This window comes from Aquila chrysaetos, chromosome 17, assembly GCF_900496995.4.
Source record: "Aquila chrysaetos chrysaetos chromosome 17, bAquChr1.4, whole genome shotgun sequence".
NCBI classification, from domain to species: domain Eukaryota; kingdom Metazoa; phylum Chordata; class Aves; order Accipitriformes; family Accipitridae; genus Aquila; species Aquila chrysaetos.
In genome coordinates, this window is record NC_044020.1 from 25,235,929 (window position 1) to 25,253,249 (window position 17,321).

At 54.0% G+C, this 17,321-nt stretch overlaps 1 protein-coding gene and 2 long non-coding RNA genes across 3 annotated transcripts in view; all 3 read right to left on the reverse strand.

Annotated features, from left to right (window-relative positions):
• Nucleotides 1-489: 489 nt before the first annotated feature.
• Nucleotides 490-6,402, reverse strand: LOC115352855. The gene is made up of 3 exons (XR_005930778.1): nucleotides 6,336-6,402; nucleotides 4,621-4,762; nucleotides 490-2,035 (listed from the first exon to the last, which is right to left on the reverse strand). It is a non-coding gene; the product is annotated as an uncharacterized LOC115352855 (long non-coding RNA).
• Nucleotides 6,403-8,241: 1,839 nt separating this feature from the next.
• Nucleotides 8,242-11,746, reverse strand: CDKN1B (cyclin dependent kinase inhibitor 1B). Its single transcript, XM_030040847.2, has 3 exons — nucleotides 11,194-11,746; nucleotides 10,456-10,586; nucleotides 8,242-9,181 (listed from the first exon to the last, which is right to left on the reverse strand). Exons 1-2 carry the CDS (start codon nucleotides 11,666-11,668, stop codon nucleotides 10,465-10,467), a joined length of 597 nt encoding a protein of 198 aa, XP_029896707.1. The 5' UTR covers nucleotides 11,669-11,746; the 3' UTR covers nucleotides 8,242-9,181; nucleotides 10,456-10,464.
• A 1,971-nt stretch (nucleotides 11,747-13,717) lies between these two features.
• The window catches only part of LOC115352529, a 54,647-nt gene continuing 51,043 nt past the window's right edge, over nucleotides 13,718-17,321 (reverse strand). Inside the window, exon 3 of the long non-coding RNA XR_003927179.2 lies at nucleotides 13,718-14,057. This is a non-coding gene — a long non-coding RNA (uncharacterized LOC115352529). The remainder of the gene's footprint in view (nucleotides 14,058-17,321) is intronic.

Below are 17,321 nucleotides of genomic sequence, written 5' to 3' on the forward strand. Positions count from 1 at the left end.
AATTGCATTCAGCAGCACGCCTAACATCTGTCACATGTGGTTTGCTTGCTCGCTCTCATCCTCTTGCCCATGGAAGGTCTGCTTGTTCAGTGGCTTCTTTCACTTTGGCGTTTTATTTTTAAGGTGCTTCTGGATGTTTGCTAGAGAAGTCAGCACCAGGAAGCATACCTTAAATGGAGAGCAGAAAGAAGTATGTCTGTGATTCTCCTTGGGGAATTTCTGCCATTGGGTCTTGGACTGGTCCTTGAGAAACCCTCTGCCTCCTGGACAGACAAGCTTACAAGTTCCCCTGGATCTGAAATTTTTTACAGTGAGGGCGGTGAGATGCTGGAACAGGTTGCCCAGAGAGGTTGTAGATGCCCCATCCCTGGAAATATTCAAGGTCAGACTGGACGGGGCTTTGAGCAACCTGATCTAGTTGAAGATGTCCCTGCTCATTGCAGGGGGGGTGGACAAGATGACCTTTAAAGGTCCTTTCCAACCCAAACCATCCTGTGATTCTGTGATTCTAGCTGAAAAGCAGGGGGTTTGAATATGATCCTCAGACTGGAATTCAGGTTTTTAATAGATAGGAGACGTTCAAGCCACCAAGCACCTGGAACATAAAGACAAAAGATAGGAGCCTGATGCAACTCTCCTATTCCAAGCCACTGAGATCAGAAACACAGGGCAGGTTTCTGTCAGAAGCAGCAGTGATTCCTTAGATCCCGTTAAACCACCTACACAACATGGTCAGCCAGCAAAGCCCTCTGTGACACCTCGCTAGCCACTGGCTGTGAATGAGGGACATGCAAACTGCTCCATTGCTGCCCAAGAAAAGAACCCAGAGAACCTCCTTCTTACCTGTGCTGAACAGATTAGCTAAGTAAAATACCATCAGTATCGTTGTTTTCAGACCAGAGCAGCACTTTAAGGTGAGAGTGACAAGTAGGACATGATGTGGTAGCACCAAGAGCTATTTCAAATAAATGGGGCAGGACAAATGCAGATTAGACGGGGCAGTAAATGCCATCAGGAGGGAGCGATGTGCAGTAAGCTCTAGAAAGCAGGGGCATGCTTTTAGGTCAGATTTTAAACGAGCATAGCAGAGAGCTTAACCTGCTGTGGTGAGGTGAGCTGGGCTTGGAGCCTTCCACCTCCTAGGACCTGAACTGGTCAGGTCTGTCAAGCTTTTCTTTCCACTGGGACCTCAAAGATCTGGAAAGAGAGAGGAAGGATGAAAGGAAAGCAAGAAAGAAAAAAAAACAGGCTTCTGTGCTCAGCATCTGGGACACTCAGCTAAGAACAAGGAGCCCCATGTTCCAGCTCCTGCCCAAAAGAATTCTGGACAATACACAGTGAATCCTTCACTCTTTTTTTGGAGGATGGCGCAGCTCACAAGGACAGCAGGACCCAGGCTAGCCGAGAATGCAGAACCCGGGACACTCTCCAGAGAGAAGAGAAAGTTTGGTCCCCGAGGCAGAAGAGGTAGTTGGTATCTCCAAAATAGTGGGTGTTCTCACCACTCCATGACTGGTAAAAGGGGAACAGATGGGGAGGGTGGAAAGAAAGGGCATAAAAGGTGGCCGTGGAGCAACTTCCTTCTTCCAGTGCCTTTTGAAAGCAAGCAAGTGCTTTTTCTATAGACGTCTGTTGGGAAAGGTACAGTGAGAGCACCTACTACACCGAGCTGTCCAAAGACGTGCATGGGGAAGGGCTGTCTGCCAGGTGACAGCTAGAGCTCGTGCCTTCTCACGCGTCCCTCGGCTCAGGGGCCTCCAAAAGTCTGCCTGGGGGCAGTGCCCTCTCCCTTCTCCGCGATCCCACACCACGCACAGACCACGGACCGGGGCAACGGCTGGAGGCAGACTGGCAGCAATCCGGGGGGTACGCGAGCAAGGCACGGACCTGGCCGTGGGACAGGAGCAATCACAGGAGCTTCTCGCTGCAGGTTCAGTTTTCACAGGGATGGCAATGAAGAACGCGGGGCCTGCAGCTCCACAAGCCACTGTTGCGCCTTCCTCTGTCTTTGCATCCAGTGCGCCGGGTTACTTTCCTACAAAAAAATGAAGAAATGTGACTCAGCAGATCGCTCCGTAATACCTCTGCGATGGACATCCTCTGGCAGACAATCTGAAAACTTCAGGCCATCGGCACTAATCTCTCTTTCCCTAGCTCAGCAGCTCTCAGGTAATTTGTGGAGCAGATTTCGATGGCCGGAGGTGTGAGGTGAGAGCTGGAAGGCAGAGCCCTGGGCTACGGTACCAGAGATTGCCCAGCACCTTCTAGCAAGCCTCAGCACTGTAGGGCGGACGGCAGCTGTCCCACACAAGGCTTTAGTTTTTGTTTTACTGCAAAGCACAAGGAAGACGCTACCAGCTCGCAGGCTGCGATTTCATGGTAGTGCTGCCAGCTTGCTCATTCCCACCCACTGTGCTGGTCGGGTTGTTAGTGCAGCCGCGTGATGAACTAGAACAGAATTGGATCCAGCTGAAAAAAAAAAAACAAAAAACACAACAACAAAGAAGGGAAGGTGGGAAACCTCTGCCAGATCCATTCTCTGATGCAGTTCCTCCTGTAACTTCACCAGCAATGCCAGGGGCAGGAATGAGCGGGCTGGATGAGGAAGGAAGGGGATGCCTCAGCCGGGGTTCGAGCAGTACAGACTCAGCTGTGAAACTGCTGCCTCCGTTGCTTTCAGGACTTAAAGGCCTTACACTCCGTGCACAACCATGGCTCACCCAGCTCCACCTGTTTGCCAACACCAAGCCCTCTTTTGCGTTACTCGCACTCAGAGAAAGATAGCTTCGCAAGAAAAAAAAGCCTATATATTAACTTTTCCCCGACCCAGGAAGATAAGCATCCACTGATTATTGACCCCGGGTATGGCCCAGGTACAAGTCAACATCTATCCAACTGCCTGACAGCAGCGGCGAGATGCTAAACAGCACCGGCCCGTGAGAGATGGTTTCTGAGGCCGTCCTCACCGCAGTACTACACAGCCAGCTGGGAGGAAGAACAGAAAGAGAATAAAAGGCAACTGAAATCAATGGAATAGACAAAAACACCCTGCTGCCTTGTCCTCTGGTACCGATAAGCCTCTAACTCTCTGCCATGCTTCAGTGCCCAAGGTTCATCCCCTCCTAAAGGAGGTAAGCTCCTTTACTTACTACATGGACCACTGTCACAAATTCATGGGCTAGCAATTGCAACCGAGTGACTCCCTACATGCTGGATTTTTTAAAAAGAAGGGAAAACGTGAAAGGTTGCTTCTTAGCTTTCCTTAGCAAATGCCTGTGACCCAGGAGGAAATGTCCAAAGTCGGTGAAGTGAAGGCGAGCGAGAAATCCCACCGGCAGCAGACCTCGGCAGCGGCTCTTTGAGCTGGGCCAGTAGAGGTCTCTGTTCCACTAATCCACTAATAAAAATAAATAAATATCTATATTTGTCTGCGCACGCATGTGCCTTCTCTTCTGATCCCCGGTCCCCCACTAGAATAAAATAAATACAGCAGGAAGCCAGCAGCTGCGATGCGAACAATTTATCACTTTGCTCCAGAAAAAAAAAAAAAAAAAAAAAGAAAAGAAGAAAGAAGTTTTGGGGTCTACCAGGTTACCAAGCTTACGGCGTCGACTCCAGGCTTCGCATCTGGCAGGAAAAACTTAGCGTATGGTCAGTCCCAGACCTCCAGCATCTCTCCTCAAGGAAAGTGAGGACCACAGCTGCGACTGTGCTTACTGGAGCACAGTTGTCTGCTCGCAGAGCTCTCCCAGCCTGGCCCGCTAGCGGGGGGATAGGGAGACCTTCCTGCACTTGTAGGTCCCCGGTTTCCATCCGGGTAGAGCCAGTCGTGACAGAAAGGCTTTATCAGGCAAGGGTTGGTTTTTTGGCCTCCACGTAAAGGGCTGCTTGGTCTTTGTGGGAGTAGCGTCTGGAGCACGCAAAATGGGGCGTCTGCCCACGACTGGAATCCTTGCTTGAAGTCTCAGATGTGAGGCCAAGGATAAAATTGGAATGAAACTAATGTTCCTGCCTGCCGGCTCCTCCAAACAGCTGCAGGCGCGGTAGGATGGCCAGGTATAACAGCCCGAACTGGCACAGCCCGTCTCTGTGGATGGGGAACGCTAAACCGCCGGGCGCGGCGCTCCGCGCTCCCACCCAGAGCCAGCCACCAGCACCAGCTTGGCTCAACTGGGCCGTGAACTGGCGTCCTCCGCCGCGTCGACGCCAGTACCGGTGCCGCCGGCTGCGGCGGCCCACCGCGTAAGGTGCTACCTGCGGCTGCAACGTTCCCTTTCCCAAAACCCAGAGCCGGAAAATTCCCCCCCCCACCCCACCGCTGGCCCTGGGAGGTGGCCCCCACGAACCGCTTGTGCCCCTTTGCTTGCGGAGAACTCTGCGGCTTAGCGAGGTTAATTAAGACGGGGAGGGTGCACGCAGCCAGGCCCAGCTGGGGAAGCGGGGGGGTGCAGAGGGGTTACCCCAAAACCCCGCTCCCCAGCGAGGGCAGGGCGCGGGAGCAGCGGGGAACGGGCAGAGCTGCCCCCTCCCCGGTGGCAACGCGCGGGGCAGCCGCGTCCCGCCGGTGCGCAGCTGAACCCCCGGTTTTGGGGGGGGCGGGAGGCAAAAAAAAAGGGAAACCAGCTTTATCTGTCGAACTCGAGTACGTCGCGGTTGGAGACGGACGTCGGGGATCACGCGTGGGCTCCTCGCGAAGGAAGGCAAGTTCGGTTAGACGATCGCATCCTGACCGCGGCTCAGGCCCGGGGAGGCTGACGGCGTCCTGCGAAAGGGAAGCCGTTTTGGGAAGCGTGCCGACTGCGGGGCAGCCTCCGTATTTCGCCCTGGTCCTCTCCACCCATCCATCCCTTTGAACCTGTCGCGCTTCCATAGTGCTTCTCCTACGCCGGCTCCAAACCCCGCCGAGACCCGGGACGCTGCTCCCGGCTGCGGCGGCGGCTTGGGGCTGGAACCTGCCCCCGTGACGAGGAAGAAACGTCCCCGTCCGTCACGGGAGACCTGCGAGCGCGTCAGCTCCCAGCTTGCTTTTTCACCTCAGCAATATTTTTTTTTGTCCACGCTGCCAGAGCGAGACTTTTTCCCCTCTTGCTTTTGCCTCCCCCGAGGCAGGGATGACACCCAGGCACCTCGCCGCATCCACGGGGCAGGGCGAAGAGGACGGGAGAGGAGCGGAGCTCCTTCTCCTGTCGTTTATTCCTGCGTGTTTTGCAGGGCTGGTAACCTCCTTTGGGTTGGTGGTTTTTTTTTTTTTTTGGTAGCTGCTGTCAGTTTTGGTTTGTTTTCTTCAGGCAGAAGCAGATGAAGGGTGGACAGTCGGATGCTGGTTTGGGGTTAGCCAGTTGCACTTTTTATATTATCATTCTAGATTATCCTATTAGTTTTATATTTATATTATCGTTATTAATTTTATATTATAGGAAAAAAACACATTTGCTTGACTTTAAGTAAAGTGAATTAGGAATTATTATTTTTGTAATGAAAAACAAAAAAAATAACAGAGAAGCAAAACACGTTCCCCTCTATTTTTTGCCCAATTTTGAGTCTTGCAGTGACTGATGTGGGCAAGGCAGAGGGCAGGCAGGGAGAGGAAAGGCATACGAGCTCCCTGGATGGAGGAGGTGGCCGAGCCTGGGCAAAACACGGCAAACCACAAGTGCAGATACTACCCGCCCAGTGTGAAAAATGCCTTTTTTTGGTTCAGTAAGTAAACGAAACATTGAAGGGGGGGGGGGGGGAGAACATCAATGTTAAAAAAGAACAGAAAGTCTTCAAGGTTTTTCCAGTCAAATCAAAGCAGGAAAGATCTCATTTGGGGGCACAGCAAAACAATTTATACAACATAATCTAATTATTTTACTGCAGATCACACATTTTGTTAAAGCCATTATACTGTCAGCATTTTCTTTTGGTGGGTGTTTAAAAAAAAACCAAAAAGCACGAGAATAGTAGATTACTTTTCAAATGCAAAAAAAAAAAAAGAAAAAAAAGCCATCTTAAAATGAAAAGTTGAAAATACCAAAAATACCCTAAGAAGATGTTGAAACAAAACATGTTGACATTTCTGCAAGTGGAATGTTTTCTTTTGCGAATGAAATTCAGCGTTTCTTCGGGTTTTTTCAGCTGACGCTACTTAGACGCGCAGCTGGGTATGGATGTCGGAAAAACTTCGTTTTCCAGTTAATTTCCCCATCTGAGGAAGAGGAGGCTCCTTCCCCAGCTGAGAAGCGGTGGGTGTTAACAGTGACTTTAAGGACACATTGTTGGGACTTTTCTCTTCCAGCCAAACGTCTCGAGTGAAAATAAAAAAAAAAAAAAACAAAAAAAAACCCACAAACCGGTCAGATCCACGTCCCAAATAGTCCCGCTGGAGGAACCCGTCACATCCTTCTCCTCTGGCATGGGAATACCGACATGGGATGGGGGGGGGGGGGGGGAAAATGAGGGGGGGGGGGGCGGGCGCGCGTGCGAGCGTGCGCACACCCGCGTGGACGCGTGACCGCCGGCAGGGAGGGCGGGAGGGCCGGAGGCGCGCGCGCGCGCGCGCGCTCCCGCCGCCGCGCCTATTGCATCAGTCAGGGCGGGGCGGGGCGGGGCGGGGCTTAGCCCCCACCAAGCCGTTGGCTCCTCCCTCCCCCCCCCCCCCCCCCGTTTTCCTTCCCCCGTCCCCGGCGGGCGCGGGGAGCGGCGCGTCAGGCGGAGGGAAGCAGCGAGGCAAGGTTGCCTCCAGCCGCCCGAGGAGGAAACGCTGCGACGAGGAGGAGGAGGAGGAGGAGGAGGAAGGGAGGGGTGGGGGGGGGGGAATAAAATTTAAAAAATTCCTCCCGCCGCGCAGGCAGAAGGCGCGGCCCGGCGCAGCCCCGCGCCACCTTAAATCTCCCCCCCCCCCGCAGTGGTGAGGGCCGCTTCCTCCCGCGGAGGCTCGCCAGGCCCCGCCGCGACAACAAGCCCCGACCCCGGGATTTGGGGGGGGGGGGGGGTTTAACGCACTGCCCCCCCCCCTTCGAGCGTGTCCGTGTGTCCCCCACACACACACGGAGTCCCTGGGGAAACTCCGGGGGAGTTTCGCTGTCCCGGCTCGGGGAGACGCCGCTGTTTGTATTTTACATCACGATCGCTTTTTGTTCGTGCTGGGGAAAAAAAAAAAAAAAAAAAAAATTAAAAAAAAATAGGTTGGGTTTTTTTTTTTTTTTAAATTTTCGCCAGGGTTTTCCGCGTTCGCCGGCTTGAATCGCACACACCTCGGGGTGCCATCTGCCCGAGTTTCGGGGCGGGGGGGGGGGGGGAAGGCGGCGGTGCCCCGCACCAGCATCTGCTGGGACAGGGGTGTGCGAGGCGCCATCTTGGCTCGCAACAGACGAGCCGTGGGGGAGAGGGAGCGGGGAGCGCGGGGGTCCGCGGAGGAGAGCGGAGGGGAGGAGGAACACCGGCCGGGAGGGGAGGGCAAGGGCTGGGGGGGGGGGCAAAGCCGGAGGTTTGGTGGCTCTCCGGTCCACAACGGGCAGGGGCCCGGGCCGGGAAGGGGTAATTTTGGGCTCGAGTTTTAAGCCTTACGAGTCGAACGACCAAGTGTGAGAAATAACCTCGAGCGAGGTGTTTTTCCAACTCAAAAAAAAAAAAAAAAAAAAAAAATTAAAAAAAAATATATTGCGACAGGAGGAAATTCCACTCTTTTGCGTTAAGAGGGCACGTTATTCCCAGTTATCACAGAGGAGAAACGATAGCGTGGCACTAAGGGTGAAGAGAGCGAGCTGCATTCCTTACTTTTCACCTGTGCTGGAGCCACGGGAAGAGATACCCAAAGGAAACTTGCTGTTATTTCTCGAAGGAGCCTTATTTCCTCCTGTGCCAGGCTGAGGGAGGTTGAAACACACACTAATGAAGAACATATTTCTTATATATGGCAGTTTTCTTTATTGATTGCTTGATGTGAAACAATATCAATCTGGATTTTTCTTTTCCCACACATTACAAAAAAAAATATTAAACTGGCTCAGTCTGCAATCCTTTAAGCACAGCCATATTAATTATCAGAAAAAGGAAAAAAAAACCCCAACAAGAAAAAAAAAACCCAAACAAAAAAAAAACCCTAAAAAGTCTACCAAATAGAGCATTTACAAATGCACAAAAACATGCCACTTTGGCTTTATGGGGAAAAATATTGTCTTCTAGATTAAAAAAAATCTTTTAACATAAATAAGTTAGTATAATTTCTCAGTGTCTTTACAGAGTTATGTACACAGGTACACTTCAAACTTTTTTTTATTTTTACATACAGGTACACAGGCAATGTAGAAATACTGTTTAAAGATGTAGTATCCCTTTTCCCTCACACACAAACACTTCAGGAAGTGGGTCAGATCAGAAAACAACACTATTCGAGATTCAGAGCAAAGGCCCTCCAGATTAGTTAAAAAAAAAAAAAAAAAAAAAAAAGAACACCAGGAAATCAGGCAACGTAACAACAGGATGATTTTACTCAACTCTTACATGCGTTCATATTTGCTATATAGATCTGAGGTCGGGGGGGGGGGGGGGAACTTTTGCTACTACATAACGGAATCATCACAGCTCCCACCTCTTCAGCTTAATGCAGTAGGACGAAATTTCACAAGCGGCCTGTAATAATCTGCTCTGAGCAGGGTTACCACCATGGTCCATTAAAAACAAAAAAAAAAAAACAAAAAAAAAAAAAAGAAAAAACACGGCAGACCCACGTAAAGGGACAATACATCTTTAAGTAATAAAAAAACCTACACTGCTTCTCTTCATACATTTCTTTGCTTGCTAGATTGTGAAAGCAAGTTCCAATCGGTCGCCCTCTCCACTCCCTCCCCCCTCCCAACAAGGTTTATGTGCTACATAAGGTAAAAACTATATACACAGGTAGTACAATGAAGCAAATAAGGAAACACCTAATTGCACAATGCTACATCCAATGCTTTTAGAGGCAGGTCTTTTAAGAGTGCCTAAAATTTTAGTGTTATTGTTTGCTTTTTGTTGTTGTTGTTGTTGGTTTTTGTTTTGTTGCTGTTGTTTTTTTTTTTTTCAGTGCTTGTACAGGACCTCCATCCCACGGAGATCGGCGATATGTATTTTCGTTTCCACTACAACTTTTACATCTTCCTCGCTTCATCGCCCCCCGCCGCACCCGATGAACGAGGACACACGCACATCCTCCGCTCTGCAACCCAAGGGGGGGGGGAAAGAAGAAGACGGGGAGGGAGAAAACGATTAGAAAACGTCGAAAAAGAAACGCCATCCGCCGCACAACCAGTTCAAACCGACACCGCATCCCCGGGGCGGGCAGGCCCTGCCCGGGGCCGCGCTGCTGGCACCCCCGCAGCCCGTCCTCCGCCCGTTTTACCGGGGGGGGGGGACGGGGAGAAAAGCGGCGGGATCCCTCCTTTTCGGCCCGGTATGTGTGTGTGTGTGTGTCCCAAACAAGCGGGCGGTAGTAGCGGTATTTGCATAGCCACGCATGCTGACGGGCTCCTCCACCGCTCACCCCAGCGGGACTAATTTGTTGCAACTTCTGCTTTACAGCTTAATCTCTTTTCTGCACAATCGCAAATCGTGTTTGTAAACCTCGCTCCTAACCTCGGCTCCGAAACCGCCGGCGCAATTTACCAACTCCCTCCGCCCCAGCCCTCGCCTTAAAACAAAACAACAACAAGAAGGGGGAGGGGGGGGGGGAGGAAAAAAAAAAAAAAAAAAAAAAAAAGGCAGGACAACCCAGCTCGCATTAACCCACTCTCTCCCCTTTGCCAGAGTCTAAAACCAAACCAAAACAACCAGGGGAAGAAAAAAAATAGAAAAAAAAAAAAAAGAAAAAAACAACCTTGCCTAGTTCGGATTTAAAAAAAAACTGCCTGGTTTGCCCTTAGACCCAACTTCTTGACTTATTTCTCCCGGGGGTGGGAGGTTGCCGCGACATGCGACGGCAACGCTGACACTGTACGTGAAAAAGCACCGGGGGGGAGGGAGGGGGACGGGACACGGAAAGCCCCCCGAAATCCCTTGTCATCTAACATCACGCACCAGCCGCGTTTGAAACTCGGTCCCTCCACCCGCACGGTCCTCGGGAAAAGGGCTTTCCCCCTTGCTCCGCTCCCGGTCCCGCTCCCGGAGGAGGGAAGGCAGGGTCGGTCCCACCGCGGCCGGGGCTCCCGCCCCAGCCCCCGCCCCAGCCCGGACGAGGCTGCGGTGCTCGGCTCTGGGCTTTAGCCCCTTGTTTTGTTCTTTTTCCAAGCCCAACGGGTCCCACCCCCACCCTCCAACGCACACCCAGCCCCGAGCGCTTGGGGAAAGCCACCCTTCCTGGGAGAAAAGACCCCGCAGCCAGCCCAGAGGGGCTCGACACCCCCTTCTCCCCCCCATATAGAAGGACGAGACCCCCTCGGTCACCTTTTCCTTCCCTTCTTTGCATCCCAATGCCAGATCCTAAAGGGAACCTACCTAAACGGTTTACGTTTGATGTCTTCTTGGGCTTGATTTCTTGGGTGTTTGCTCCACTGAACTGGCACTGGGGGAGTCTTCTGAAACCTCTTCTTCTGTTGTGTTGGCTCTTTTATTTTGAGGAGAGGAATCTAGGAGGGGAAAATTAAAAACAAGGCGGGGGGGTTGAAAGTGATATTAAAATATTTTCCTTCCAGATGTTTGCTCGGCAGCCGGGGGGGGGGGGTAGATGGGGCCGGCGGGGGGGGGGAATATTCCCGGATCCCCATGTCGGCTATGGGCTACGTGAAAGCGAGCAGGGGGAGGGGAGACGGGCAGCTCCCTAGGTAAGAAATCCAAGTTTTCCTGTTTTCGGCTAAAATCCCTGTCCCCCTTTGGCTTCGCGTGAGCGTTACGAACCTCCTCCCACCTGGGCAGGAGGCCGGGTCCCCGCAGAGGGGACGGGAGGGGATGATCCGCGCCTAAGGGCTTTTCCTTGCAAATCACCTACCGGCTCCCACTTAACACGGGACACCCCCCCCCACGCCCGGGACCGCCAACAGCACCTGGGCTTTTTTTTTTTTTTTTTTTTTTTAGGCGAAAGGAGGAGGGGGAATACACCAAGCCGGTGCCCGGCGGGGCACAGCCCACCGCGGCCAGGCCACGCGTGGCAGGGGCGAAGGGGCCGAGAGCCCCGGTGCTGGCACCGGCAGGGCAGGCGGAGAAAAAAGCGCTGCGGCTTTCGCAAGGGTACGTTACCGTCGGTGGCAGGTCTTTTCCTCTGCCCAGTGCACTGCTCTGCAAAGTCCGTCTGATTTTCAGAAACATCAGTCTTTTGATCTACACAGTGAGTGTCCTCTGAGATTCCCTGAGAACCGACAAAAACCACGGTTTGGCAATTCCCGTTTACATCCAAGCTCTGGCGGCCGGAGGTCTTGCAGACAGCTTTCAGTAGCCTGGGGGGTCTGAAGTAGAAGTCGGGCGAGCTCCCCTTCTCCACGGCTTGCCACTCGTACCTGCCTTCCAGCGGCTTGTGATTCTGGAAATCGAAATTCCACTTCCTCTGGCATGCCTCCTCCATCTCCTGGCGGTGCTTCTTCAAGTCCCTGTTTAACTCTTCGTGATTCACCGGCCCGAAGAGGTTCCTGCAAGCTGACGGCTTCGGGTACTCCGACTGCCTGGCTTCCATGCGCTCCAGGGTAGGGCTCCCATTAGAAATACGGACGTTTGACATCTCCCCCCACCCTCTTTCTTCTGGCGGCGGTTGTTTTGCTCGCTGCTCTCCCCCCCCCCCCCCCCAGCCGCCTCCTCCTCCTCCTCCTCCTCCTCCTCCTCTCCGCCTTTTATTTCTCGGCTCTCGGCGGCTCTCCTCCGCGCCTCCTCTCCGCGTTGCCCCGCTCTCCGGCCCCGCCTCGGCCCCGCTCGCCCTCGGCCCGCGGAGAAGGGGCGAGCGCTCGCCCTCGCATAAGCGCCGGCCCGGGGAGGAACCCCGACAGCCGCCGCCGCCGGGGAGCCCCGGGCGGGTGGAGGAGCGGTGCGCGGGGGGGAGCGGCGCTGCCCCGCCGCCGCCGCCGCCGCCGCCGCTGCTGGTGGTGCTGGTGGTGCTGGTGGTACTGGTGGTGCTCCCGCCGCCCGCGCCGCCGCCGCGTAGTAAAAGCGAGACGGAAAAAAACAAGGAGAGACGAGCCCTTTTCTCGGTTGCCCAATATGGCGATTGAAGGGAGGCTGACGAAGAAGAAAATGATTGACAGGACGAGTCTATTTAAACAGCCCGGCCGAGCCATTGGTTACGGCGGCGGGCACCGCCCCGTCGGCCCGGCCCTACCTCGCTGCCGCCGCCGGCTCTAAAGGTGGCGCCGGCCGGGCCGAGCCGAGCCGAGCCGAGCCGAGCCGAACCGAACCGAGCCGAGCCGAGCCGAGCCGAACCGAACCGAACCGGGGGGGAGGCGGGGGACGGGGAGCGATGGCGGCGGGAGGGGTGGGGAGGCACCTCCCTCCGCAAAGCTCGGGCTCGGCGGGATTTGTGCCCACCCCCCCCCCCCCCCCCCCAAAAAAAAAAACCCACCGCCACCCCATCCCGTTGCTTGCCCGAGAGGCCTGCGTGGTGGTGGCGGCTGGTGACATTTTGACGCGTTTCTGTGACAGGAGTCTCCCACCGCCCTGGTTTTTTTTTCCCGGGTTGGGCTCTGGCGATGCAGCCCCCCGAGGTGGAGGGCTGGGGGGGGGCCGTCTCCCCGGGATCTGCAGGGGAGGCCGGCACCCTGACCCCGCAGCACCCCGAGCCCACCGGCTGCAGAGCCGGGCTGGCGGCTCCCGGGGAGGGGGGGGGATCACCTCCCGCTGCCTTCCCAGCAGAGAAAGGACGAGGTGAAGAAACGGCTCGGGAGAGGAAAAAAAAAAAAAGCACAAAACCTCCGCAGGGATTTCAGATCTCAGCAAGCAGGGGAAAGAAAACAAAAGCATTCGGGTTTGTCCCGCTCGGGTGCTCGGAAGGTTAGATGAGCCAAGAGTCACAGCCAGGGGTTTTCGAAGCGACTTCCTGGGATAACCATGGCAGGTACGGTGGGGATAAGGGCAACGCAGCGTCCTCCTCGCTCCCCTCCTTGTCTCCAGCCCCTTCCACAGCCATCTTCCCTCGCTCGGCAGGGCAGCCCCCTCGATGCCTTGCAGGACACGGCGGGTGCTCTCAGGTGCCGAAGGTTTTGACTTTTCCAGGGGCCCAGATCCAGGGCCTGACTCTTCGGAGGGCTGGAGGCTCTTCACACCCATCCAGCTCACCAGGTCTCCTCTGCAAGCAGAGCAACCGCCTCCAAATTTTGCTTCTGGGGTGGGGGGGCTGCACCAGTGACAAGCTACCTCAACAAGGTAGGGGTCAACACGACTGAGTTTAACCGGCCGAGGGAAAAGTCAACTGATTTGGCCTTGAAGACACGGAGCTTTCACCCTGTGCTGTACTTACACCCACAGGCTCACTCTGGTTTGGGGCCTGCAGTTTTGATGGGCCACTGAAACCTTGGCTGCAGTTGCTCTTCTGAAGTGATACGCTGCACTCTGCGTATGCTGGCCAGGGGTCAAAACCATTACACAGCGCTCGAGCCCAGGCCACAGCAGTCTGCTTGCCTTCATCAGCCCCGAGGTAGTAGCCCCCAGCCTCTGCTCACACAACTCACCCGAGTAATCTCAGCATCACCAGACCCCAGTTCAAAAAAATGATGTGTGCAGGCAAAAAAAAAGAAGAATACAAGTGAGATCGGTTTAAAAACCACAAGGCTGAAGTAAAATATTAGCCATGTTATTTTTTATTTGTTTTCTGGGTTTTTTAGCACTCGGAAGTTGTTTTCCATCTCCTCTCAGCAACTGCAAGTTCTAGCAATTCACTTAAGAAAATTAAAGCTGACATTCTCATGTCTGCAGGAGCCGGGACTTTTTTTTGAAGTTGCAAGTCCACGATAAAACCGTATCAGCTGGCAAAGCTAGGCCTACTAATCTGCTTTATTTGCAGGATTTCATCTTCATTTCTCCAGGCTTTCCTGCCTTTGACTTCCATAGCCACCAGCAAGGAAGTGCCATTTCAGACTTCACTTTCTCTGTCAGGTGTGGGACTCTTGGCTTGTCTTGTTGATCTACACAAGAGAGTCGTTGTAGGCTAAGGAAGTGATCTGCAAAATATGTCCGGGGGGCTCCCTGAAGATGCCCAGGGCTCACCCTGCTGATGTGGGCCTGCCTGCTGGTAACCTGCCGAATGTCTCACTGGTGACTCCTTAGCTGAGGAGTTCCCAGTCTCTGCTCCCTGGGAGTCACTGCTTGTCTCCCGAGTCCACAAAAGAAAGGCAAACCCCTCGTCAGTAGGGTTACGACATTGTACCAGAGTAGAAACAAGTACCAGGAAAAAAAAATAAATAATGGGGTCCAAATATTGGAAAAGACTGCGTGCCCCACAGGTAAACAGCCAGGAACACGGCTGCGGTGCACAAGAGCACTGATTTATTTGCAGCCTTTGGAAAAGAAGAAACAAGTTACTGTAGGACAAGAACCTTCTTTATTTTGTTCTTCTGTTTATACCTCCCCCAGCACAAGGGCCTGGGACTAAGCCCCTGGATGCTGTACAAGTATATTGAAAACGAGTAATTAAAGCCAAAGGGGCGGGGGCGCAAATAATTTAAGCCACTAATGGAAGCAAAAGAGAAAACGAAAGAGGAGTGGTCTGCGCCTTGGCTTATCCCTCTATTCCTTCTCCTCCATCACCCCCTCCCTTGCTCTCCGAGGGGCTGGGAAGAGGCGGGGGGGGGGGGGGCTGTACCCCCCCGCAGCCGCGCTAGCTCCGCGCCTTTTCCGCGGGCAGCGCAGCCCCCAACCCGCGCGGTCGAAAAACGCTGGGGTCGCTCTGGGACAAATGATGAAGAAAGGGGATAAAATTAAGGAAAAAAAAAACCCCACCAAACCAAAAAACTAACATTAACAGAGCGGCTTCCACGGGGCGGGGGGGGGGGGGGGGGGGGGGGGGGGAGCGGCTGGAGCATCCGCATCCCTGGAGCATCCGCGGCCGCGGGGACCGAGCGCGACCCCCGAGCGCGGCCACCGGCCGCGCTCGGGGGTCGCGCTCGGTCCCCGCGGCCCCTTCGGCTTCTTCCCCCCCCCCTCCCCGGTCTCGGCAATCCACCTTAAATCGCTGCGGCTGCAAAGGAGAAAAAAGGCTGTGTCTGCAGCGACCTTGCCATGATCTAAAGTGTTTTGTTTACAGTCAGGCACCCCCGATGGCTGCAGCAAATCGTGAGAGAGGCAGGCGCCCGCCTGTAGTAGCAGCGAAGCGTGAAAAAAAAAAAAAAAAAGGAAAAAAAAAAAAAAAAAAGCTTAAAAAAAAAATACTAGAGAGTCCCGGAGTAAAGCTCTGGAAAGATCAGAGCGCCATCGTCTTGCAAAAGAGGGGTACAGCAGCCGCGCTGTGGAGGGGGTTTGCGCGGCCGCGCAGCGGGGTGGGGATGAGGATGAGGAGGGGAGTCGAGCTCTGAGAGCCACCCCAAAGCTCTTGCCTCCAAAAGCCATTTTTTCCTCGCTCTGTTGGCGCTTAAGCTGAAGATGCAGCCAGTCGAAGATCGGAAGGGGGGATTAGGGGAAAGAAAGGAAAACAAGCAACAGCAACAACCCCCCCAATCCCCCCAAGCAAGACTTGGAGGAGTGAACTAGGAAGGAGGGAGGAGTGTTTATAGGGAGGTCTGTGCAAGGAATGTCCTGGCTCCTCTAACAGCCTCTGAACACCCTGTCCCCTCTCTTCCCAGTACCCTGCTCCTCTCTCTTGTTTGGGGCTTTTCCACTGGCAGAGCTGCTCGCTGTTTTTTCTTTCCTCCAGAACTGCCCAGGCAAGCTTCCCGTCCTCATTTTGGCCACTCTCCTTCCCCAGCACTTTATAAAGTTGTCAAGTGAACCGGCAAAGCACATCTAAACTGCACACGTAAAGCATCTGGGTTGTCTGGGATTTGCAATACTCCCTTGCAAATAGCGGGGAAATTGGGAATAATACCCGAGCTCCTCCACAGGATGCGTCTTCCAGAGTTGAGGATGAAGAGGGCACGAGCACAGAGCGACCCGTTGGAAAGCTGGAGCCTTGACGAAGTTTGCTTCTTGCCGACCTCAGCTGTTACTGAGCTGATGCTGTTTCCCCACACCTCCAGTTTCTCAGGCAAAATGCTAATTTCCTCAAGAGCTGTGGGGTGAGGCTGCTACGAGATTCGAGGCGCAGGCCCCGAGAATTCACCTGAGTACACTGGGGATATTCGTAATGTGCTTAATGGGAGCCCCTTCCCTCTGGGCAGGATTAGGGCCCGGTAAGGCTCAGCAGCAGAGACCGTCGGGGAGGAAAGAGCCTTTTTAGCTTACGAAGACCCTGGGATATCATCCAGCAGCACCCAGGACAGGAGCGGTGCCGAGGAAGGGGCTGGGAGATGCCAGCCCCCCGCTTCTGCATGCCAGGGAGCCGCTCCCGCTGCCCGTCCTGCCTGCAAGCCCCTTGCTGCAGGCAGCAGGGCTCAGCGTGGGCAGGAGGCAGGCGCGCTGCCCACGCCGCGGCCGGGGGGGGGGGATACAGCCAAGCCGAGTTTTAAGACCTTTTGCTCATTTGATGTAAACTCTAGAGGGAGCCTAAGGACAGAGATCAGGCCAGAGCCAGGACTCGGCCTCCCTCCTGAGAGCATCCCCCCCCCCAGGCAGGGTGCCTACTCTCATCCCTGCGGCCCTCCACTTTTTTGGGGGGCTCTGCTCTCTATTTCCCTTGCAGCAGGTGGAAAGCAGTTGTGCCCTGGGGTGTGGGCCCCATCACGCACCTGCAGAAGCCTTGGATGGGATCAGGGTGCGAGGAACGGTTCAGGGGATTTTGAGCCCTTGAGAGGGTGCTGGCTGGGGGTACAGCTTAAGGGTGTCCTTAATGCGATTTGTGTTAAAAAGTGGGTAATCTGTCAGAACTGCCTTCTCTGCACTAGTGCAAGGGGTTGGACCATCTCACCGTGCTGTAGGGCAGATTATACAAACAGTTATGTCTGCAGAAGATACAGGTTAAACTATTAGCACTGAAAAGTTACTCATTCTTTTCTCTCTGGAGCTCTCTGCTTGTCACCACCCTTCCCTTGACTTGCTAAAGGAGCAGTCCTTCTAAAGGACCCTGATTTTATCTCAGGGAAGAATCTCCTGGTATGGCTCAGACCACTTTTTTTTTTTTTTTTTTTTTTTTTTTCATTTTGCCTGAAGTACAAAATGAGAGCGAGCTTAAACTGCTTTTGAAGCAGGTGAAGCTGGGAGTGTCCTACAGCCAGCAGCAATGCACCCTTCTGGGTAATCAACTCTTCCATTTCCACACCAGGGACAAGGAAGAGGATGTTCATATGCAGTCCCTAAAA

Excerpts from the sequence above, each read along its gene's own strand:
- CDKN1B (XM_030040847.2), bottom strand. The coding sequence starts at position 11,668 with ATGTCAAACGTCCGTATTTCTAATGGGAGCCCTACCCTGGAGCGCATG. Across the intron at positions 10,587-11,193 it reads GAAAAGACCTGCCACCGACG|ATTCCTCTCCTCAAAATAAA; the intron begins GTAACGTACCCT and ends TTCCCCTCCTAG.